We start from the raw sequence: 24,844 nt of genomic DNA on the forward strand, positions 1-24,844 counted from the left end.
CACACATTCATGACCCAGTGTAATCATAAACTTCTCTACTTCATTGGTGTGAACAATGGCACCACGTTTGGGGGAACTTCCCGAGGTCTATCAGACTGGCGTACATCCAGCTAGAATGACTCAGTTTTTGTTTTTCTGAGACAAGCTTTCTCTATTTAACAGTCCTGGCTGTCCTGGAACTTGCTCTGTAGACCAGGCTGGACTTGAACTCAGAGATCTGCCTGCCTCTGCCTTCTGAGCGCGGGAATTAAAGGCGTGCACCACCACTACCTGGCCTTAAAATGACTCTTGATGCAAGGCTTCCACATGCCCCCTTTCTGTGTTCTTTGGGTAGGCAAATACACAAGAGAAAAATCACATGCCCATTTAATTAAATGTTTATTCAATGAAAGGATGTATAAAAACTTACAAATCTGAAACTCAACTATACATAGAGGAGGAGGATGGGATGTTCAGTTTCTAACATACACGTACGGTATAGCTAGGCACTAGCCCCGCCCCTTGCCCCTCAGACCTCACTTCTGGCTCCTGTTGCATCCTGTGAGACCGTTTTCTTATTGGCTCAAGGAAAGATTAATGAACAACTTTTAATGTTGCTAGGCCAGTGGGGGAAATTCCAGGTGTTAAAAAAACACTGGAGGATAACACATCAAAATCAATTGTTTTTCCTCCAAGAAGAAATTAGATTATTATTATTTTTGTCACCCTGATTTCTCTTTGTTATTTTTGATGCTTTAGTAGATGTCACCAGTGAACTATGGGCATTGCATTTTAACAAGGTGTCTCTACGTAGCCCAGGCTGGCCTCAAACTCCCAATTCTCCTGCGTTCACTCCCCACCCTCCTCCCCTAGCACTGGGGTTATAGGTGGGCACCACCAAACCGGGCAGCATCGACTTTTACACTCATTAAAGCCACACTTTCTGCTCACAGCTTTCCCTGTAAGATGCGTACTTCTATAGTCCCGTCCTGGCAGCGCACACACTGGTTTTACAGGCAGCTGGCTGGATGACACACGCTCACCACTGGCCACTGCTAGGAAATGGCATGTCACTGCTGTTCAGAAAGACTTTCTATAGAACCGTGTTTTAAAGCCGATTTTAAAACAAGCGTGTCGGAAACCAAAACCCGGCATCTTCTTGTTCATCCTGGGAAGAGGCCAGCATCGATCGGGTAAAGCGCTGTGCATCAATTCTCCCGTGTGTAGCAAGTATCCGTGTGTTCGCTCACATACAAACTCACAGCCCGTCAGGTTTGATCCAAAAATGAAGATTGCCATCACATTATTACTCTTTTTGCATTTTGTTAAAGTCGACTTCATAACTAGTGATTTTCCTTAACTGGACATAATCTCAAAGGATACATTCCGAAATCAGACACCTAGAGGGCTAATATTAAAAACATCTGCTTGGGTTTCAAGTTTCCCCACACCTTCTAGATTTGCATAGCAGAGCCCAGCTTTATCTCTAAGACGCGTGCTGTATTTTCTGACTTTGTTTCTTTGAGAAGGAAGACTTATTACCCAGGGACAGTCATAATTTTAGCTTACCAAATTATATTCTAGTTGTTTTATTATATACTCTTAATTATTTCCAAGTAGGTTTTTAAAATAATCTAAAACTTCTCAAAACCTATTTCTTTATGAGTACTACTGACCATTATCCTTCCAATATCCCCTGAATTAAAGTAAATATAGTCCAGGTTTCTAATGCACAAAGCCTTGCGGAGATGGGGCTGGGAGAATAAGGGGCCAGGGAAGGAGTGGGGCCCGTTTGTATCATGCCATGGTGAAACTGTCCCGAATTGGGGTGGGGGTGGGGGTGGGGGTGGGGGTGGGGGAGAAGGTTCTTTGTAAAAATGACAGTTTTTAAAAAGACAAGTAACATTCAGTCTAGTAACACAGTTTCCTGTTCCTTTTTGATGGACGCTAACACGGGATGGTCAGATTCAGTTACTTCCGAGTCCCCACCGCCCAGGAGGACTGACCGGCCCTCGTCCAGGGCGAACACGTCCGAGTTCTGGTTCTGGCAGGAGTGTTTGACCACCTCGTTGGGGGTGGAGAACGTCTTGTCGCAGAGGTTGCACTTGTAGGGCTTATTGGCCTGCACCAGCATGTTGTCCATCTGGCTGCCCTCCTCGAAGGTGCAGAGCTCCAGCGTCTGCTTGTCCACCATGGTGTAGGTGTCGATGCTCTGGTTGAGGCACACGTGGCGCGCGGCCTGGTTGGCCCTGCAGAAGCTCTTGTCGCAGGTGCTGCACTTGAAGGGCTTGCCCGTGTGGATGTACATGTGCTCGCGCCAGTGGCTCTTCTGGATGAACTTGCGGCCGCAGATGGTGCACTCGTACTTGCGCCTCTTCACCTCCCTCTCCTGGTCCGCCTGCTCCAGGTTGTCAATGTCCGCGATGTCCGAGGGCGGCGGTGTCTCCGACTGTTGCTGCCCGTCGATGATGGGGGAGTCAGAGATGTGCTGCAGCTCGCTGTCGCTGATCATCCCCGCCTCGGGCACTTCCAGAGCATCCTTGCCCAGGTCGGCCGCGTTGCTGCAAAGCGACAGGGGCCCACGGCCCTCCCCGGGAGGGCCGGCCGTGAAGGGCACCCCGGTGTGGATCTGCAGGTGCTCGCGCAGGCTGCTGCGCAGCGTGAAGCGCCGGCCGCACAGGTGGCAGGCATAGTACTTGGGGAAGCTCCCGTTCCTCTTCATGATGCTTGGCTTCACGTGGGCGATGGTGAGGGACGACGGCTGCTCGTCCGAGGAGGAGGCCTCCAGGTTGGTCTCCTCCCCAGGAGGAGGGGGCGGGACAGGCGTGGAGACAAGTTCGGGTGACAGTGAGGTCTGCAGGGGGTCGGCGGGAGCCATGTTTGTCCGATTCACCTGTGCCAGGTTGGCAGTCAGCTGCGAGAGCTGCGAGGTCTCGGGCACCGGCTCCTGGTTCATCCTGGGCGCCTGGGGCCGCGGCTCCCGCCCCAGTTTCTCAGGCCCTATGTTCATCTTGGTGGCTTGTCTCAGCTGGTGGTCTGCGATCTGAATGCCGTACAAAGACGAGGCCAGCGGGAAGACTTGCTCGGGATGGGAAAAGGTGCCTTGGCTGGCGAGGCTGGCTTCCTGGATGAGGGGGTACGCGTGCAGGAATTTGATCCCTTGCTCCAAGCGCACGGGGTCGATCAGCTGTGGGGCCATCTTCCCGGTGTACATCAGGTGGAGCAGGTAGCTGAATATGTCAGGCTGTATGTCAGTGGGTTTCAGACGAACACATTCACTGAAAAACAGCAGAAAGCCATGAAGAAACACCAGCCTCTGACGAAATGGAAACAAAGCCTGAAGAACAACTAAGACCCTTGGAAGAACACTTCCGTGGAGTCACTGATCAGGCCTACCCAGCCTCAGTACCGACCCAGTTCAGAGCTCAGCAGCCCGTGGGAGGTAAGCAAAAGAATTTCATCTCCTTAGAAAGCCTCGAGAGCTGTAGGTTGACGCATGCGTGGTTGCTAGCAGAACACCACACAGGAGCAGGGCACTCAAACTGTCGGAGGGACTCGGCTCGCTGAGGGCGCGACCTCTCCAGCAAGGGGACACGGCCACCTCCTCAGTGTCACCAGGTGGCAGTGGAACGCGGTGCCGACAACAGTCTTCACCAATGTCAGCGTCCCAGGGGTCCTGTGGTGGCCTTTACAGCCCTTCTACAACTGCCCACAGTCCTTCCTTTACAGGTGCCAAGGAGGCCCAGGGGCAGCACTCCGCTCACCTCAGGGCTGGTGAGTGGCAGGGCTGGGACGTGAACCTAGGCCTACTTAATTCCAAAGCCCCACGGAGAGCAATAAAACATCTCTCAGATGCTGGGTTTCACTAGTCCCATCTGAGTGGTGGCAAGCCACCCAGTCTACCTTTCAGACTGACATCACAAACAGCACCCTCCCCCACAAACAGCAATAGTGAAGAGGTGGGGACTCTCTTCAGACCATCGCTCCTGAAGTTCTCATGTATGCTGAGTCCAATGAGATACACGTCTCTGTAGTACAGGAGGCATACAGTATCATCCACGGAGTGAGTATATTCTATGCATTTTCAGAAAGAGTTTCCTTGAATGCCTTGGAATTTACAGTAATTTTGATTATATAAACTCTTGACATTAAAGATCTTTTTTGCAGATTTAGCGATTACAATTATGTTCATTGTTTAAATCATTATCTTACCATTCTAAAATTTTTACAGTATACTCAATCTTCTAAATTTACCATTTTATTTTTTTTAAAATAAAAACAGATGGGCTAGGCATGATGTATAATCCCAGCACACAGGAGAATGAGGCAGGAGGATTATCTGAACTTCAAGGCTAGCCTAGCTACAGTGTGAGACACTGTCTAAGGAAGAAGAAGTAGTGAAAGAAAAGAGGAAAAGCTAATGTGGTTTTTAGACGGACTTCTGACAGGACATATATGAATAATTACTGGGCAGGTATCCAGGTGTATTTCATGAAGACTTAAGACTCCATGCACTGGTCACATTTAACTACAAAACACCAAAGTCAAACAGCACAAGGCAGACACAACTGAGCATCCACCTACAGCACAGGAGCGGGAATTCCAGCCTGATAGTGTGTTCTTAAAAAATAAAAAAATAAAAAAAGAGAGAGAGACACAGATTGCTAGATTGTTCATATCTTTAGTCTGTCCCTCTAAGACAAGGTTTTCCTGTGCATCCTATGTAGATCAGGCTAGCCTGGAACCTACAGAGATCCACCTCCTACCTCCTGGTGTTGGAACTAAAAGTGTGTGCCACCCCCCACGGGCATGATCAGGCAGAGACCCAGGGAACTCAGAAACGTAGGGAAATACAGGCGGGGCTTCCTTTCAGCACTCACAAAGGTCTGCCCAGCTGAGCCCCTTCCCACAAGGGCTTTGTAGTTGCTCACTGTGGTTGGACAGGTCACTCACTCTGTTGATTGCTTGGAAGTGGTTACAGAGAGTAAGAAGCCTCTCCAGTTCTAAACCAGTTCCTGATGGCAAGAACAGGACAGAACTGGGGAGTCAACACTCTCCACTTCAACCAGGCCTGGAGGGAGTGCTGGGAATCGGCCCCCCTCCCAGAGGAAGCTGGGAGTCCCTGGGGTGCCCACATATGCTTGCAGTCCCTTCCCTGACGTTCCAGCTACTGAAATCCTGTGCTCCTTTTATTCAGGACTTGTTGGACCGTCCACTCGGCATGACTGTCGCTTCCCCATCTTCTACAATACACACAAGGAACTCCACCTAAGCTTTGAGGGACAGACATCTGCCAGGTCGCTCACTTCTGTGCGGGAGAAGGGCAGGGGAGTGTTAGTACAGCCACAGACACCGCTGCACAGCTGCTCCAAGCAATTCCATGTTCAGTCTCTCCTTCGCTAGGATTTTAGAATAACAGCTTTAAATAATGCTTAACTCATTTATTTTTGAGACAGGGTCTCAGTATATAGACCAGGATGGTCTTGAACTCACAGAGATCCACCTGCCACTGCCTCTGAAGTGCTGGATTAAAGGCACATGCCTCCATACTCAGCAGGTTAATCTTAGCATGAAATTTTATTTTTTCTCTCGGTCTACAGAGAAAAGATAGAGACACCTAGTGGTAACTATAGGACATGAAATGTTCTAAAGCTGAAAAGATCCAGTCATGGGCTTAGTCTGTGGCTATTGGAACAAGTGCCTCTCCAGGAGGCAGGAAGTGCTGGTTAAAAGCAGGCTGGTCTCTGCTCTGTGACAGTGAATTTGAATTCTGCATCTAGGGGTGTACAAGGATAGCCATCAGGTGGGTGCTTTCAGACACAAAGTATAATGTTCAAAAAAAAAAAAAAAAAAAAAAAAAAAGAGCCGGGCGGTGGTGGCGCAGGCCTTTAATCTCAGTGTTTGGGAGGCAGAGCCAGGTGGATCTCTGAGTTCGAGGCCAGCCTGGGCTACAGTGTGAGTTCCAGGACAGGCACCAAAACTACACAGAGAAAACCCTGTCTCGAAAAACAAAAAAAAAAAAAAAAAAAAAAAAAAAAAGGCAAGGCAAAGTGGGCACCTTTCGGTGGGTCCTGCCAAGGCGTGCCACTAAGCAAACATGCCATGCACAACAGAGTTGGTGCAGGAGGTTTCCTGGGGGAGGGGGAGGGCGGCAGTGAAAGAGCGAAAGCCATGTTGGAGTGGGGACGTGAGAGAGGCAGGAGGACAGACAGAACAGGGAAGAGACAAGAGGAAGAAGAGAGGCGAGAGAGCGAGCGAGCGAGCGAGGAGCAGGAGGCAGGAGAGCGAGCTGTGCTGGCGGGCACTTTTAAGGGGTGCGCATGTGCACAGCTGACTGCGGAGGCAGGCTGCTGCCTCGGCAGAAACTGACACAAAGATCACTTCCCTTCCCTAGACATTTCTTTTTCAAGGTCATTCAATTCACTGTGTTGAGATTTTTTTTCCCCCTTGAGACAGAGTTTCTCCGTGTAGCTTTGGTGCCTTTCCTGGAACTCACTCTGTAGCCCAGGCTGGCCTCCAACTCAGAGATCCGCCTGCCTCTGCCTCTGCCTCCTGCATGCTAGGATTAAAGTCGTGTGCCACCACCGCCCAGCTACTGTGTTGAGATTAATGGCTGCAAATAACATCTTTAACATAATGATGTTAAAGGATAAAGGATGTCCAGTATATAAGCCGATTTATTTTCAGGTAGGGTCTTGGCTGGTCTAGACCAGACAACTTCCTCGCCTCAGCCTCCAACTGCTAAGATTACAGGAACGCATCGCTCATGCCTTGCTTGGAAGAAATGTTCTCAGCGCTAGAAGACCGTAGTCTTCCTCACAGCTAAGTCACCTCCTCCTGGCCCCTCTGCTCCTCCCAATGTTTATCAAGTGGCTATTAGAAGCACACACCTCAGACGTACCCCGTCTGTCCCAGGACATCTGTAAAACTCACTGCTCAGCCACTCCCTACGAGTGTGTGGGGGTGGGGTGGGGGGTGAGTGACAGCAATTTACAAGTGGGGGAGGGGTGAGCAGCAGCGTAGAGGAAAGGCTGCTGTAAGCAGCACAACACAGTCATCCTTGAAGCTTTTGTCTACTTAACTAAGAAGAAGGCAGGGATTATCAGGGAGGGGACTGGACACTCAGTCTGGTTCAGGTTAGGGAGCCACAATCAGGCAGGTCAAAGAGAAGATGATGGTGTCCCAGAGATGCTCAGGTGATCAGGGTCAGTCACTCTTTAAGTGAGAGTCTCACTTCCAGGAGCCTGACTAAGGAGCTTAGACACCCGCCTTGCTGAGCACAGGGATCTGCTCAGTTTGCCCTTGCCTGAGTTCTGGTCAAAGGCATGCCTCACCCCGGCAGTCTGTAGGAATATTAATCTGACAGTGATGTGAGAAATGAATAGTTACAAGGTAGGAAAGACAGAGCGCATGGGACATGTATTGAAGAGATACGACCTGGAGAGCGAAACGATATGATCTGAACTAGATCTGAAGCTTGGGCTACTTGAAGACAGAACACAGGCAAGCCAGGGCTCTTCTGGGGGAGAGCCTTTGTTCAGCTCTATCCATGACCAATGAGAAAAACAGAGCGGGGGGGGGGGGGGGGGCAGCCAGGGCAGGGCACTTAGGAACAGGGTTCTGCAGACAGAGAGATGGAGGCTGGAGCTGAAACTTGAAAGTTTCCACCGGAGAAGGCAAAGTCTGAGAAGATGAGCCACCCACCACAGTCAGCATGCAAGGCCAGCAGGGGCCCAGGAGGCCCAAGGAGCAGCGCAGAGGAGAAGAATCAAGGACATTTGGTCACAGGTGAGGACCGCAGGAGAACAGAGGGATGGCAGTGTTCGGGTGGAGAGGTGCCCTTTGGGACGTGACTGCAGCGGAGACAGGAAACCACAGTGCAAATGGACAGGAAGAGTGTGGGATGAGCAGACCCGCAGAGTGCAGGTGGCCCTTTTTAAGAAGGTTCAAGGAACAGAGAACAGGGCTGTATTCCAGGGGCTGGCAAGGTCAAGGAAGGTCTCCTGCCCAGACCAGGCAGGCAGGGAGGGGTGGGGGAGAGAAGAGAAATGAACAGAATAAAATGGAGAGATGGGAGGGAAGGAGGAGTGGAGGGAGGAGGAGAGTGAGGAGGGAGGGTGGGGGAGATTGTTTTCTTTACACACCCAGAGATTTTTCTCTCTAAGAATCTCATTTAGGAGAAATCAAAGGAAAACAAAACAAAACAAAAAAACCAGGAGCGCCAAGACAGATTTTTACATTAGAAAAGAGGGAAATGGAATTTGTGCCCTCCAGCTTCTCATTTGAAACTAAGTATTCAAAGTCAGGTATTCAGGGGCCTGGGCCTGGAGGGCTTACTTACTGATGGGGGCCAGGTTGTAACTGCCATTTAAAGGTGATATTCACACCATAGCAGCTTGGAAGGGGAGGGGCTGCCTGGAGCCAGGTAGGTAGGAGACTCTCAAGTACAAAGGAAAGAATTAATAACCAAGAAAGACAGGGAACAGGGGGCTAACGAGGGAGTGGGGTGGGCACCTAGACCCTAGGGAGAGGCAGAGACCCATGGTCTGGATGAAGGCCAAGAGTGTGCTCGGTGGGAAGAGGGACCCAGAGTCAGGAGGTCTACAGCCATTAGATTATTATCAACCGCTTTAGTTACCTGGTCTGATGGACAAACAACATCTTAAAGTAATTGGAGAATGAAGCAAGAACTGATTTGTGTGCCTTGAAGTACACATCGCCGATGGCAACCGTGCAGTCACACAGGAACCCAAACTCTCGCTGAGCGTTTAACTGCTGCAGTAGAATAAGTCCATGGTTGGTCAAATCCATTTTTTACAAAATCTGCAAAGTAAACAATTTTGTTTTTAAGAAAGGTGTTCCACAAATGAGAACGTGTCCTAACGTCATAGTCATGTTCACAGCTCCCACGTCATCAAGGCTAGCGGGTCAGGCACTGTTCGACATGATACATACATCAACTCATTTCGTCCACAACAATCCTGGGAATAGGACTGGCCAGCACTCAGGTTTTCAGATGATGTCATCTAGGGTAACTCAGAGTGACTTGCTGAGGCTGGGGAATGAACCCGAGTAGTGGACCTCCAGGCATCAGTCCTAGGAAGATACATGTGGACCACCAAGTCCTTTAAAGATCCCCAACACAAACACTATGATTCATGAGAACTGACCAGTCTTCCACCGAGACAGAACCGTTTTAGTGCTGGGAGGAGTCACAGCAAGGCTCCTCCCCACCACAGCCAGAGCCACAAAGGCTTGCATATCCATCAGCAATGGAGCCGGGCCTCCCTTTTGTGGAGGAGGAAATGGATTTTGAGATTTGTAAATAAGAAGGCAGAGGAGTCGAAATTTAAATGTGAATGCACCTACTTCAAATCCTGTGCTTTCTATTATTCAGTCAGCCAACCGCGTCCTTGGGGCCCCATCTGTTTACAGGGAGAAGCTGCTGGAACCTACCAGGTTCATGAAAGCCCTAGGTGGCTTTTCCATAAGCACACCAGGAAAGCTCACCCCAGGGGTCAGCATTGCTTTCTGAGACAGGAGCAAGGCCAAGAAGTGCGCCTTTCCCTCCAGCAGCACCCAGAGTGCGAGGCAGACAACCAAAACAAGACGGAAATGAAAGTCTACAGCCAGGACGAGAGGAAGCGAGAGGAAGTGAACCTGTAACGGAGAGTATCCAGGAATTCATTCAACAGCTTCTATAACTAATAAAGGAATTTAGTAAGGTGTAAAATGTATCAAAAACCAAAACCCCAAATTCTAACTAATTGTACTTCCATATATGAGGAATGAACATAGAAATGAAACACAGAACCATTACAATCCAAATGAAATACACAGGTAAATCTCACAGAATGTGTAGGGGTTACATGCGGAAAAATACATACTGCTGAATCCCAAAGCCTCAGCAAGATTTCTTTCTATAGACAAGACTTTTTGAAAATGTGTGGAAGACAGAAAGAGTAGACTAAGGCTTTGGAAAAGGACGCAAAGGTGGGGAAATGGGTCCCTCCACTCAAGCCCAGATGTAAGCAGCACAGAATTCAAGACTGCTGTCAGAAGAGAGCCTGGGACTGGAGCTCAAACACTGAGAGGAGCAGGGTGGATGCTCCAAGGGCAGCAGAGGCGCAGCAGCAGACAGCCGGACCTCCAGAGACCAGCCTCGCACTTTCAGGCACAAACTAAAACTGCACCACAGGCTGAAGTATAAAGCACACAACTATAAGAATTTTAGAAAAAAAAAAAAAAAAACCACAAAAATCCCAAGGGGTGTGCAAAAGGAGAAAGTGGTATGTCGGACTTGTGAAATTCCAAGCGTTGGCTCCAGGAACAGTCCACTAAGAGGATGGGCAGGCAGCTAAGGACTAGGAGAAAACATCGGAAACTTCCCAACTCCTCAGAGGGTCTGTACTTGCAACGTAAAGGACTCTGAAATCAGTCAACAGTACAAAATAGACTGCAAAGTGAGACAGACTTGAAGAGGTCTCCAAATGGGAAAGACAGATGGTAAGTGGACAGACAGTGGTCAGTATCGCCAGCCCCCAGGGGAACAGACACAGTGTCAGCACACACTCATGGGGGGGTGTGTGTGAGGGCAAAGAGGAACTGGCTTATGCTGCTGGTGAGCTCGTGAGATGGTACAGATGGCCTGGAGACTACATACAACCCAATGGCTGCTTAGATACACTTATTCCAATAAATAAAAATGCACGTTTACCCAAAACTGTACATTAATGTCTGTAGTGGTTTGACCAGAAATGACCCAGCTATGGTTTGGTTGTTGAAGTTAGGCTGTGGTAGGCACCACGTAGTCATTGGAAGAGATGAGTGAGCCACTGCCGGCTTTGGTGGCAAATGCACTAATCCCAACCCTTCAAAGGCTGGGATGGGAGAACTGTGAGTGTGAGGCCAGCCTGGGCTACAGTGAGACTTTTCCAGGACGAAAACAAAACAGAACAAAGGAACTATTGTAGACGGAAGATACAAGAGTGAATTATGCTCAGTGAAAGCAGCAACCCACCAAAGTTTTATGCTGTTTGAGTCCTTAATATACCCAGGAAATTTAGAGAAATGGAGAACAGACTTGACGTGGGAAGGTGAAGGGAAGCAGATGATATTGCTCCACAAAGGGAACCTGACGGATACCTGTGGTGACGGAAATGTCCCCAGGGGACGCGTCAAAGTCAGTATTTTAGTGGGGATACAGCCCAGCCCATACAGCGTCACCTAACTGATTGTAAAGGGCATGAAGAACAGCGGCGACAAGGCATTTCTCAACAGAGCAGCCAAAGCTGGTTACATTAGACATGTGGGAGATCTGAGGTGCTGTGTGGCCCAGCTTCGCTGCAGCCCTGCTCTGGATTCATAGCACGAGCTCGCTGCACAGCCGATGGAGCCTTTGGAGGGTTGGGATTAGTGTGTTTGCCACCAAGGCCGGCAGTGACCACGTGGTTCATTCAAAATCTAAAGGGTAGCTTTATAACCACTCCATGTTATAAACTGCTTTTTTTGAGATGCACACGATTTCTGCTTTCACAGAAACACAGTGGTTTAATCAAGGAAAACATGATTTAGAGTGTTTTCCTGCCAGGCAGAGGTGGCGAACACCTTCAATCTCAGCACTCAGGAGGCAGAGGCCGGCAGATTTCTTGAGTTTGAGGCCAGCCTGGTCTACAATGCGAGTTCCAGAAGAGCCAGGGCTGCACAGAGAAACCCTGTCCCAGGAGAAAAAACAAAAATGTCACACTGGAGTAGATGTACTGATCAACTAAAACTTTTTATTTTTGGAGACTAAAACATTTTCTCAGACAGAAAAAAAAAAGACAAAATACCTAGAGCATTCCACAGGGGGTTCACCCGAGACGAGTGTGAGGGGTGGCAGAGGGCCCTAGGGTCTCAAAAGAGCAGTTTTGGGTGCCCTGCCCAAGGGACAGAAGGGCCTTCTCTCTGCTGCACCCCCTCTCCTCCCCAGGGTACCCACATTATTCCATGAAGCTGAACTGACACAAATGACACCCACCCTGTGGGTGTAAGGCCACCCCTCCTTTAGAGGAAGGCCTGTTCTTCTTCCCACCACAGCCAGCCCCTGCCATCTGCGAGCCAAAACGGCTTAGCAAGGTCCTGAGAAGCCGCCCTTGGCAGTGAGGACTCAGGAGCCCGTGTGGTGCCTGGTGCCCTCTCAGTGCCCACCCTTCTTCCTCTGGAAATGGCTGGTTGTGTCCCACTCGGCTCCTGTGTCTTCCCCCTCTGGCGCTGCTCTGAAGCCGGTCCACAGCCAGCGTCCTGTGTGTGGTGGGTGTCCCTGTGGGGAGTCAGTCACTTCTGCCCTTAAACTCCAACCTATGTACCACCCACCACCTACAACCCGAACTTGGAGCAAGGCACCACTCTCCATCCACCCTTCAGCCAGCCAGCGCTCTCTCCTCAGCCTCGGCCTTCCCAGCCTCACTCTAGCTCTCTCTTCCCAGTCATTTCTGGTCTCCCTTCCCACTCACCATAGGACAGAGATCCCTCCAGAGGGCAAGCGTGACGGTTCTCGGTCCCTGGGCCACTCACGCCGCACTTGTACTTTGATGCTGATCCAGACTTTCTGACTGCGCACTTACTAAAATATAAACCTGGACATGTGATGGTCCAGAGGCATAAGCTAATCCCAGCCCCCACAAAGATGGGGTTTCCCCATGTATATATGTAGAAAGGACACAACCCCAGGATCCCTGCCAGAGGAGGGACAGGAGGGACACAGAGTCACTCCATCAGTGGGTCTCAACCTGTGAGTCCAGGACCCCTTTGGGGTCGCTTAAGACCCCCAGGAAACATATTTACATTATCATTCATAACTGGCAAAATTACAGCTATAAAGTAGCAAGGAAAATAATCTTATGGTTGGGGTCACCACAACACGAGGAACTGCATTAAAGGTATGGATGCAGCGTTAGGAAGGTCAAGAACCACTGCACTAGATGGAAAGTGATCTTTTCTTCTTTTCATTTTTTTTTCTTTTTTTGAGATAGGGTCTCATGTAACCTAGACTGGTCTTGAACTCTGGATTCTCTGATCTCTACTTTTTTTTTTTTTTTTTTTTTTTTTTAAATACAGGGTTTCTCTATGTAGCTAGTCCTGGTTATCCTGGAACTTGCTTTGTAGACCAGGCTGGCTTCAAACTCACAGAGATCCATCTGCCTCTACCTCCCAAATGCTGAGATTAAAGGTGTGTGCCACTACCTGATAGTCTCTACTTCTTAAGTGATTGGACTATAGGTATGCTATTGGACTATAATTTATCTAATGTAAAAATGCATAACATAATTTTATGACATCAAATGTCTACCTAATTTTTAAATTTTATTTATTTCTCAGACAGGTTCTTATGTAGTCCACACAGCCCTTGAAGCTGTGATATTCACCTAAGTATGGCATTACTGGCATGTGACAATCACACATGATATAAAACTGTCAGTTTGGTGATCTTTACAAAGTGTCTAGCCTGTTCTAAAAATCCAAGCATTATCAAAAATCCTGTTTCATACACCCATTATTTTCACATTTGGGATGCTGAGTCAGGAACATTCTGTAATCAAGGCCGGCTTGGATTGCATAGCAAGATCCTATTTCTTTTTTCTTTTTAACCAATAAAGAGATGTTTATTCTAAAATCTACATATGATCAGAATAAAGAAGACTGCTAGGGTTGGGGATTTAGCTCAGTGGTAGAGCGCATGTAAGGCCCTGGGTTTGGTCCTCAGCTCCAAAAAAAAAAAAAAAAAGACTGCTTGGCTGGGAGGTGGTGGCGCACGCCTTTAATCCCAGCACCCGGGAGGCGGAGGCAGGCAGATCTCTGTGAGTTCAAGGCCAGCCTGGGTGGGCTACCAAGTGAGATCCAGGACAGGCACCAAAACTACACAGAGAAACCCTGTCTCGAAAAACAAAACAACAACAACAACAAAAACAAACAAAAAATAAAAAACTGCTGCTGCTTCTGCTTCTTCTTGCAAGATCCTATTTCTGAAAACAATTAGAGAACCATCTTGTTTCATCTTGGGTCAGTGAGACAAGAAGTTTCACTTGGAAACTTGGGGATGAGCTGCTGAGGAAAGGTAGCCTTTCCCCAGGTCCTTGGTGCTAGGGCTTCTGAGAGAGTGCAGGGCTCCCTGCCCGGGCCCTATTCTTCAAGCTCCACACCGGGCTGCCTCATCTCTGGTCAGCAAGGTCAGGAGGCTGGTGGACCGACAGCTTTGAACCTTTGCTCTGGACCTTTGCAAATGCTTCTTTCAGAGGAGCTGTCCACTGGCACGTGTACTCAAGTCATACTTGTGTGAATTCACACACGTGTGCTCCAGTTCTGCATCCACCTGGTGCTTCCTGAAAGCTTCAGCTAGCTGCCTAGGAGGTTGTCTGGCAGAGGGTTTTCCACTTGCTAAACTACTAACTAGGTGTTCAGACAAGGGGAGAGTACTCAGCTCCAGCCATGCTTTGGCCCCGACTACCCTGAAGATTTGGGAGAAAAATGTAGCTTCTTTTTATCTAAAAAATCCCATCAATTTACTGTGTGCTACATTTTGGAAGATTTTCCTCAATGTAAAAATATCAGGTGAGGTTTCCCCAAGGGTAAGTGGTGGCTAATGCTTTGGAGTTTACTAGCAGCCCAGAGGAATGATAGACTAGGAGACATGATACAAGTGCTTAGGATGCCGCCTGAGGTGCCATGAGGGACTTCAGTTCTGATCTTAGGAACCATAGGAAGGCTCCCAGGGGACACAATGGGATGACTATAAGGTAAAGGGAGGCCTTCCAGTCTCTAGAGTAGAGAAGGGCTGAGGGTGGGGACAGAGAGAGGACAGATTAGAAAGACATCTAGAGGGGTCAAGACCGCAGCATGGTTTGGTGGGGAGAACACGTTGCATTTGAGAGGCCGCTGCATTGGGGCCTCTAGGACGAGATGGACGGGCTATAGAGCTCTGGACATAGTGGTCTGGGCCTAGAACCGGTGATCAATGTCTGAGGTCTTCCAAGAAGCCAGACTACCTGACCTAAGAGCCAGTGCCCTTAAATCATGTCAGTGTGTAGTCATGGCGCTGTATGGGAGGGGTCCAAAGGGCCAAGAGTTGGGCAACTGAAGCCTGTTGCCTTCTGGGTATGTGGTTTATGTTCTGTGTGTGAGCCTGCCTTGCTCTATAGAACATTCCTAAGAGTTCTTACTGATGCTAGTCACAAGGTCAGCAATGAGACCGGGCACTGAAGACCTTTTAGAGAATCCTTAGCCGGCCTTGGGATACCACTCGGGTGGCAGAGTTCTTGCCTAGAATGCACAAAGCTTTGGGTTTGATCCCTAGCATCGCATAAACTGAATGTAGGTAATACATGCCTGTAATTCCAGCACTAGGGAGGTAAAGGATGCTCTGAAGTTCAAGGTCAGTCTCCAATATACAATTCATGGTAAGTTTGGAATCCTGGAGACTTTTTCTCAAAAGCAAAAAAAAAAAAAAAAAAAAACCAAAACACCAAACTCCCAATCACCTGACACAGTGAAACAGAACTTTTAGAAGAAAAAGAAGCTACTTGAGAAAAGTCACTTATTGGGGTCTTCTGGGTTCTGCAGGCACCAGAATACATGTGGTGCACATGAACTTATGAAGTGAACATTCACATTTTAAAAAAGTCATCATTTTTCCTAAATTAGGATAATGAATGGTGAGGAACTGAAGACAAAGAGTACCCCCCCCACCTCCCTTGACAGGGTCTCACTACGGGGGCCCTTGCTGGTCTGGAATTCACTAGGTGGACCAAGCTAGTCTTAAACTTACAGAGATCCACCCACCTTACCTCCTGTGTGCTGGGATTAAAGTGTGCATGCACATCACACCTGGTGGAGACAGTGTTTCTGTCAAAGGATTTTATAGACTATTTTATCTATGTACTTTCTATGTACACAATATTCTCTAAGTGAGTCCAGAGATTGTAAGATAGATTCATGTCAAAAGTAAAAACGAAAACAAACATTTCCCAGAACCAGTTAGAATAATCACTTTCCTCTATTCAATGATCTGGTTTTTATCTTGACCCTGTCTCCCACTTTGACACACTGAAGATCTAGTTGTCAAGTGCACTCGGATTCCCCAGGCAGCGCAGTCTTTGGAGGGGACACACGAGAAGACTGCATAATCATGATGGACTTTGTCAATCTAAGTTCCTCCTTCATTTGAGTATAAAAACTGAGGAACAATAGCTTTTGGGAATAGATGATTCCCTTTCTAAAGATAATAGCTCTTAGAACTCACTAAACACCACTTAGACTTGGAGTTTCAAGGGCCCTAAAAGGGTCCTCTGAAGCCCTCCATTTATTTACGCCAAGAAAAATGAACGCTGTGATGCAAGGGACATCAGTAACTGAAGAAGTATCATTCGGAATCAGATGGGCTCTGTTGAGTAGTTCAGACCACTTACCAGGAGAAAAACTGCCTTTTCAATTAGTACTATTAAAAATTAATGCGGGTGGGTGGGCAGGAACTAAACCTCAATAATGCTGGTCATTTGAATTTCAATATATTTTAGAACTTCAGTGCAGAGGTAGGAAATGCATCTTTTTTCCCCCCCTTTACTGAATCCTCTTCCATAGTAATTACAGAAGGAAAGGCATAAACCATCTAATAGCACTTTCCTACTGGAAAATGCATCATTTGTAAAAGATTTGTCTTCCCCATTATATTTTTCTTACATTTAATTTACATTTAAGTTAGTTTTAATCTGAAGGTGGCAATTCGGAGAAGTCAAGAAGATAGAGACAATTCTAAAAGTTAGGCTACAATCAACTTTAAAGACACAAAGGACCACAGCAGTAAATGTAGAAACTTCATCTCCCAACCAAAGCAGAGCCTGCCTACCTGCCTGCATTTTCACACCACCCACAGGTCTGGTTCAGGTTGACTCGTGGGGCGCCTTGTCAAACTCAGACTTCTCTACTTTAACTGTAATGAATGTCTAAAAGTCAATGCGCTCCAGGACATCTTCACACACATAGGCCACCACCAGAAGTTGCTAATATTTGTTCCCTTACCTCCTTCACCCACCTCTCCCCCCTTCCCTTCCTTGATGGGTCTTTCTCCACACAAACAGTCCCCCTTCTGCTTTCAAGTCACACATTGTGTGTGTGTGTGTACGTGTGTGTGCATCTTTGTGAATGTTTGGGGATACTTTCAAAGGAACTCGGTTCTCTGCTCCCACCATGTGGGTTCCAGGGCTGAGACTAAGATTAGCAGTTCCTTTACTGTGCAGTTTTACTCCTGCACACTTTAAAAAAAAAAAAATCATTATCCAGTGGTCATTTGGAAAATAGTGACTCACTGGATTATGATATTTTCCCAACATTAGCACACTGGAAAGACAATAAGATCAGTATTATTCTGAAAATTGTTTCAACCATACAGAAGCCTGACAGACCTGTGGGCTTCACAAGGACTGTAGATCCTCTGATGCCCACTGTGTATAACCATGCTAGGGATGGAGAGCATCTCGGTCACCAGCCAGTCTGGCCCAGCACTCTCACAAGTATTTTGAGATGGTTCTATATGTTCCCTGGTGCAGACTCAGCACCATGCACATAATTTAAAGGAACAGTACATAGAAATTTTTATTACAGATGTGTGACACCACCATGTTTCGTTTTTGCTTTTTTGCAACAGGGTCACTCTACATAGCCCTGACTTTCCTGTAACTTATTACTATCAGGTTGACTAGGCTGGCCTTGAACTCACAAGAGATCCATCTGTCTCTGGCTCCCAAGAGCTGTGACTAAAGGTGTGCAATGCTAAGCTTGGCAATTTTTTTTTTTTTTTTTGGAAAAATTAAAAAGTTTAAGTACTTAGCCAGATATATTAAAGTCCTTCATGAATTCCTAACTTTGTAGCGTGAACTTTTCCTTTCTTCCTGTTATTTTTGGGAGAGGGTCTTGCTAGTTAGCCCAGGCCAGTCTTGAACTGGCAGCACAACAATCTTCCTGTGTCAGCCTCACCAGCGCTAGAGTTACAGATGTGTGACACCATGTCAGGCTTGAGTTTTCTTGAAGAGTCACAGATATATCTCTCATACACCATACATGTGGTCCTGAACCAGGAAAGAAAAATCCTGTAAGGCTCGAGCTACCGTTTTTTTCTTTTTCTTCTTTTTTCGGTTTTTCCAGACAGGGTTTCTCCATGTAGTTTTGGTGCCTGTCCTGGATCTCACGCTGCAGACCAGGCTGGCCTCGAACTCACAGAGATCTGCCTGGCTCTGTCTCCCAAGTGCTAGGACTAAAGGTGTGTACCACCACGCCCAGCTGCCATTTCTTTTAGGTAAGGGGAGGGTTCTGTGACTATTGATGCTTGCTCTCCTGTTCCTCATGCCCCCCCCCATTTCTCCCAGGTCTCATGTAGTCTAAGCTGACCTCAAATTCTGTTGTTGAGAATGGTGACCTTGAATTCCTGATCCTCAAGCCTCCGATTTGGGAGTGCTGGAATACTAATGTGCCACCGTGCTTGTCACGATTCGATTCTACATCTTAATAATTGTCTTAGCATTGTAAAAATATGGAATCTCATTTAGTGTCAATCTGTAATGCTAGTTTGTAATTTGCTAAGAGGATGTCCTCAATCTAATGCTTAGAAATTGGCAATTCAAATATTCAGTTCCCTGTTAGGGTCTCAGCATCCTGTTCAGAGAATCAAGGAAGACAGATAAGGAAGCAGGAAGTGATGGGTGCCCTTTGGCCATAGACCAGCTGTTCTTCAGCTGTACTTTCCACTACATTCTTCGCCATATTTCTGGTCTAACGTCTTTCATTTCCTACAGGGAAAGGGGATCGGATCTAGGGATGAAGAACCCAGGGACACTGAGAGAAGACAAGAGAAGGCAAGAGTCCCCCACTCTAAAGTTGATTCCAAGCTGTTTCCTTCACTGCCTACCTGGTATAGGAATTCTCAGCCAGGAACCCCGCCAGTGGGTAGTTGAAATCACAGGGTGACAAGGAATAGCTCCTGAGAGGATGCTGGGGTAAAGTGTTTTATAAGGCTGTCTTAGGGAGGAGACACCATGACCACAGCAACCCTTATAAGTGAAAGCATTCAATCATGGGCTTGTTTACAGTTTCAGAGGGTTAGAGCATTGTCAGCATTGTGGGAAGCTTGGTGGCCTGAGGGCAGGTGGTGCCAGAGTAGAGAGCTACATCCTGATCCACAGGCAGTGAGAGCCTGGGCCTGGCCTGGGCTTTTAAAATCTCAAAGCCCTGCCCTGCCCCCACTCGCACTTCCTCCAACAAGGCCACACCTCTTCACCGTTCTAATCCTTTCAAATAGTGCCACTCCCTGGTGACTAAACATTCAAACATACCAACCTATCACAAAGATCTTGTAAAATGAAAAATTTAGAAGTCAGTGTAAAGTTTATAGTCATCTTTAACATAAAAAAAAAACTTGACCAGATTTTGTTCTGAGATTAAGACATGTCTAGCATCAACTCCGCTGGAGTATTTTGGTGGAAGTTTTGCACCCATTTACATATACAATTCTTTGAAGCTTAAAACTGGGCAAGGAGCCCGGCGTGGCGCACACCTTTAATCCCAGCACTCGGGAGACGACAGAGACAGGCGGATCTCTGTGAGTTCGAGGCCAGCCTGGTCTACAGAGCGAGACCCAGGACAGGCACCAAAACTACACAGAGAACCCTGTCTCGAAAAAAACAAACAAACAAAAAACAAACAAATGAAAATAACTATGTAAGGAAGCAGGACAAACATGACAAAGTTTTCTATTACTCACTAGTGCAGTCATCTACTTTATTTTTTTTTTAAATTTTAAATATGATGGTCTCAACAACAGGTCAATTCCTTAGCTACGAAAAACGAAACAAAACAAACAAAAAACCACACATGGAATCCTAAGCTTACTAAATGAGAAACTGAATACCACCTTTAAAAGTTTTAGGGATAAAATTACTTTCTTCTTAAAAAATTATCAAGTTATTGGGAGTGGAGGGTGGCACATGCCTTTTATCCCAGCACTCAGAGGCAGGTGGAGCTGAGTTTGAGGCCTGGTCTATAGAGCAGAATTCCAAGACAGCCAGGGCTACACAGAGAAACCCTGCCTCTAAATAAACAAACACACAAATAAATAAATAGAAGAGAAAAAAAGACATGATCAAGTTTACAAATATCCTGGGCAGTCAGGCAGTGGTGGCACGCCTTTAATCCTGGCACTTGGGAGGCAGAGGAAGGCGGATCTCTGTGAGTTGAGGTCAGCCTGGTCTACAAAGTGAGTTCCAAGACAGCCAGGGCTATATAAAGAAACCCTATTTCAAAACAAAACAACACACACACACACACACACACACACACACACACACACACAACCCAAACAAATATCCTGGGCAAAGTAAAGATGTTACTCTGAATGTCCCTCCTCCCAAATTTAATTTTTTAGTTTGAGAAACCATAGTCATGAGGATAAAATGTCTTCGTTCTAACTTGGTATACTTTCACGCCTCTCAGAATAAGATGTTGGTTGTGCACGCCTTGGTCTGGGTGGTCAGGGTTTATAGTATAGACGCTGTATAGGTATCATCAACCAGGAAGGACACAACAGCCCGTTTAGACACGTCCAGATCAGCCCGGAGTTATGGAGCCAAGTCCATTTCCTTTATGCCGTATTTTACTAAAACAAGACACCGTCAAAATGAGTCGAATCTACGCTCTCACACTAAGTGGATCAAATGCATTGTAGGATGGCGGTGGGAAGGAACAATGCGGACTGGCGGGGAGAGGGGGCCAAAAGCTTGAGTCGCCTCCCCGAGGTCTAATTAGTTCGAGGAGTTGGGGTGGAAGTTCTCGCAGTAAACGGCCTGTCAGACACACGGCGGGGGGTTGGGGGGGGCTTCCACACTCTTCCTGCTGGGCTTCACGAGCTTACTTGCAGGAGAGCCTTTACAATCCACTCCCAGCTAAAAGCAACACAAAGCTTGCCTCCTAGGCAGCTTCTACTTGTGCATGCATCCTGTCCTGAGAAACCATGGTCTGGGGGCTTGCTCCAGTGGGGTACCATGCCTAACCCCTCGGCGGCCCTGCTCAGATAGATAGATAGATGGATTGCTCACAGCGCAGCGCAACGCAGCGCGCGCGGCGTGCAGAAAAAGAAGAGGGCGCGGCTGCCCAAGGCGGCCTGGCCCCGCCCAGGAGGCCTTGGCCCCGCCCCCAGGGGCCGAGGGGAGGGGTGTGTGTGTCTTTGGGGGGCGGGGGAGCAACGCACTCAGGTCCGCGCCGCTCGCTCACCCCGCCCCGTGAGCCCCGCGCGCGCGCGCGCCCCGAGTCCCGCGGCGCCGGACACAATGCCGACGCCGACGCCGCGCTCGCGCTCGCGCTGGCGCAGGCGCGCGCGCGCGGGGGCCGCCCCGGCCGGCGCCACGGCCCCGGGCGCCAGGGCCGGGCGGACGGGAGAGCGGGCGGGGACGGGGGAAGGGAGGAGGGAGGAGGGAGGAGGGAGGAGGAGAGGAGAGGGGGGGAGGGGCGCAGCGCGCGCGAGAGCCGCAGACAGCGCGAGACCCGGGGCCGGAAGCGCGCGTGCGCGCCCCCGCCCGCGAGCGGGGAGGCGGAGCCGGAGCCGTCGCGGCAGCAGCTGTAGGAGCCGCTGCAGCTGGGAGACGCGCCAGAGAGGCCGGGCCTGCTCCGGTCCGACCGGATCCCTCCCCTCCCCCTCCCCTGGCTCCCTCCCTCCCCTCCCCCCCCAAACCCACTTCCGCAGCCCGCGGCCCAGGGCCGCCGAGCCGGCGGCGGCGGCGGCAGCGGCGGCGACCGCGAGCAGGAGGCGACGGCGGAGTACGCACCTGACGGGCCCACCTTGGAGGGGCTCCGGCGCGGGACCGCTCACCGGCCGGCCGCCGCCCCCGCTCCGGACGCCCTTGGCCGCGGCGGGCAGGCAGGGACCGGCGACTGGGACCGGAACGCGGAGCGCCCCTCCCCTTGCGCCCGCCCTCTCGGCTTCCGTCCCCTCCCCTCGCGCGAAGCCCCGGATGGAGCGGCCGGGACTCGCCGCCGCCTGGCTGCCGGGATGGTTTTGTCAGGCGGCCAGAGAGCCCCGGCGCCAGGCGCAGTCGCCGCCTCCCCCACCCCCCACCCCACGATCGCCCGCCCGCCCGTCCGCCCCGCGGGTCCCCCCCGCCCTCCCCTCCTCTCCATCCCTCCCTCCTCCCTCCCCCCAAACTCGCCCCGCCTCCGCCCCGGCGCCCCGCGCGCTCGGGCACGCCGCCTGCCTTTCGCCCGGAGCCTCGGACCGGGAGTCATTCGTCGCCTTTGTTGCCACGGCCGCTGCCGGAACCGTTTGCGAGCTCCGGCGGCTCCCGCCCCTCCCTGCGCCGCCCCGGAGCCCGGGCCGGGGCGGCACGTGGGCCCCGGGACGCGGTGGCGGTGCGCGCTTACCTGTCGCCGGTGCGGCCGCGGCGGGGCGTGAGGGGGAGAGGCAGAGCCGGGCGGCCGAGCCTAACTGTCCCCGCCACCGCCGCCGCCGCCGCCGCCTCTGCCCCGCGTTGTTGCTGCTGCTGCTGCTGTTGCTGCTGCTGCCGCTGCCGCCGCGGTCGGTGTCTCCGGCGCGGCGGCGGGCGGCGGCGGCGGGGCTTTTCCTGTCCGGTTACGTTAAGGTCACATGACCGAGAGAGCGGAGCGACTAGTGCAAAGAGGCTGAGAGCGGCTCCCGCCGGGGGGAGAGGCGGCGAGAGAGCAGTGGCGGCAAGAGCCCCTCCGCCCCCCCCCCGCAGCCGCTCCCCTCCCCCCTGCCCGCCTCCGCCTCCTGCTGCTCTGCCGCCGCCGCCACCGCCGCCGCCGCCGCCTGCAGCTCGGCGCTGCGGCGGCTCCCACCCAGCCTGGGCTCGCGGCTCCAGCCAAAGTTCTGCAAGCCATGTGCAGCCGAGGCGAGAGGAAACTTCTCCGCAGCGGTCGGGCCCCGGGAGGCTGGCGGCCCGACCCCCTTGTTTACAGAGCGCTTAGGTAGGACCAGTCCTGCAGATGCAGGTGGTCATTTCGGGGTGCACAGGGAGATGCATGCCCGTCCTGCTGTCAAGGGATGCCTGACATCTCTTGGCTCTGCCTTGGTACCCGGACTGCTCCGTGTTAGCTTTTCGTCCTAAGATGTGAACTTGAGCGGGCTGCTGTCAGTCACTGATGGTGATGCCACCGGTGGTGGCTGAAAGTCGTGCAGAAGTAGATGTCGCTGTGTGTCCTGTGTGGCGAGGTCGAGGTGCTGCCTCACATAGGCGTCTGTGGGCTAAGATGTTTTTAGGATTGAATGGGGATGGGATGCTTGTTCCCTTATGTTGAGCTTTAGTTTATGACGCTCTGCAGGGTGTTGTGTGTATTTGTGCGGGACACCACTCTGGTTGGCTTTTGGCATCTGAGGATCTGGTGGAGTGGATTCAGAGTTGCCATCCTGTTAGTTGTAACGGGGAGATCCTGAAACATGGTAACATGGTAGGGGAGTTGGAATTCCCTGATGAGCCTTCTTAAGGTTTTTAGTTTACTTCTTATGTTGCCATTTTGCTAGGAGTTCTGTCAAGGAAGTTCGATTTTATCCCTTTTGAAGACTCGAGTTAATGGTTTGTTTTACATATCTTAGATTTTAAGCTTGGCTCCTAAGTAAATGGAGGCAGCAGTTTCCAGATCACACTAGTTTATAGCACAGTAGTACCTGTAAGGACCTCGATGCCAGACCCACTTGGTTTTCACAGAGGCAGACCCCTAGCACAATGCCTGGCACGTTGGCAGTGTTTATCTTGGAAGTCTTGACTTTGATTTAGCAATCCAGTTGTGTGTACAGCTACTGATGACTAATTTCTTTGAAGACAAACTAAGCGTCTGTGTAGCTGGTGTGGCCCCAGAGTGAATAATAGATCCCGTGGATACCTGCCTTGAACTTTCTTAGACTTTGATCAGCTAGATGAACGACTTGTGGAGTCCTTACATGTTTGCCTCCACAAACAAATTCTGACCCTGACCTAGGGCACTATGGGGCCACGGCTTGCCTGGTTCATTGGAGTGATGGGTCTGTTTCCTTTTAGTAAGTGGCTGAAATGCATCTGATTTGTTGTGTAGAGTCATGATTAAGATCCTTAGATTCTTCGTTCTTTTAAATTGTGCTTGTGGAGTCATCTGTTAAGGTGGACTGATCAAAGAACATCCTTGTGTTTTCTGAGACAGAGTCTCAAAAGTTACGCAGCTTTTGGCTTGCCTGGACCTTACCACAATCATCCCTCTTCCCCTGCAATGCTAGGATTATAGGGGTGCACCACATATCGCCTGTCTTTGAGTCTTAAGAATAGTTTGCCAGGACTTGGTATAGTTGTGCAGGAACAAACCAGTGGTAAGCTCTCTATGGTTCCTAAGGCATTTGGTGAGGGCATGTGTCCTTGAGCCTTCAGAAGCTGCTGCCACCAGTGTGCTTAGAAGTTGCTGCTCAAACTAGAGCCTGACTGTTTTGCTGCTAGTTCTCAAGGCACAGGCAGGCCTGCTCGACTTGTGTGGAGTGTGCAGCTTATTTTGGTTTTCGGTCCCCATCAGGGGTTGGTAGGTAGCTTTAGAGGCTGTGTGGGCTCTGCTTTCTCCCAGCTTGTGGTAAGTGGATCCAGCCTTTGTATGGAGAGGCTGGGAGAAACAGCAGCCCTTGCAGAGAAGGGCTAGTGTAGCTCAGGGCAGTGCTAAGGGCACCTGTCACACCTCTGATTCACAGAAGAGACACACCTGTTCACGTTGAATAAGTAGTCAATTTTATTACTGATTAGTTTTGGGACTTTGAAAATAAATCTAGCAAATTGGGAATTCAAAGAAAACAGTGCTGACAATCTGAGTGGATTCACACACA

At 49.8% G+C, this 24,844-nt stretch overlaps 2 protein-coding genes across 3 annotated transcripts; one reads left to right on the forward strand and one right to left on the reverse strand.

The window, feature by feature from the left end:
- Nucleotides 1–361: 361 nt before the first annotated feature.
- Nucleotides 362–22,507, reverse strand: Zbtb2 (zinc finger and BTB domain containing 2). Of its 2 annotated transcripts, none has more exons than XM_028890212.2 (3): nucleotides 22,414–22,507; nucleotides 8,618–8,802; nucleotides 362–3,257 (listed from the first exon to the last, which is right to left on the reverse strand). In XM_028890212.2, exons 2-3 carry the CDS (start codon nucleotides 8,788–8,790, stop codon nucleotides 1,886–1,888), a joined length of 1,545 nt encoding a protein of 514 aa, XP_028746045.1. In that variant the 5' UTR covers nucleotides 8,791–8,802; nucleotides 22,414–22,507; the 3' UTR covers nucleotides 362–1,885. The 2 variants fall into 2 exon arrangements, with proteins under 2 accessions (XP_028746045.1, XP_028746046.1); XM_028890213.2 differs by lacking the exon at nucleotides 22,414–22,507 and adding an exon at nucleotides 21,822–21,911.
- On the forward strand, nucleotides 21,327–22,444 carry LOC114707475 (transcription initiation factor TFIID subunit 4-like). The gene is made up of 2 exons (XM_028890205.1): nucleotides 21,327–21,440; nucleotides 21,740–22,444. Exons 1-2 carry the CDS (start codon nucleotides 21,327–21,329, stop codon nucleotides 22,442–22,444), a joined length of 819 nt encoding a protein of 272 aa, XP_028746038.1.
- Nucleotides 22,508–24,844: the final 2,337 nt, after the last annotated feature.

The sequence above is a fragment of the Peromyscus leucopus genome, chromosome 8a, assembly GCF_004664715.2.
Source record: "Peromyscus leucopus breed LL Stock chromosome 8a, UCI_PerLeu_2.1, whole genome shotgun sequence".
Taxonomy (NCBI): Eukaryota; Metazoa; Chordata; class Mammalia; order Rodentia; family Cricetidae; genus Peromyscus; species Peromyscus leucopus.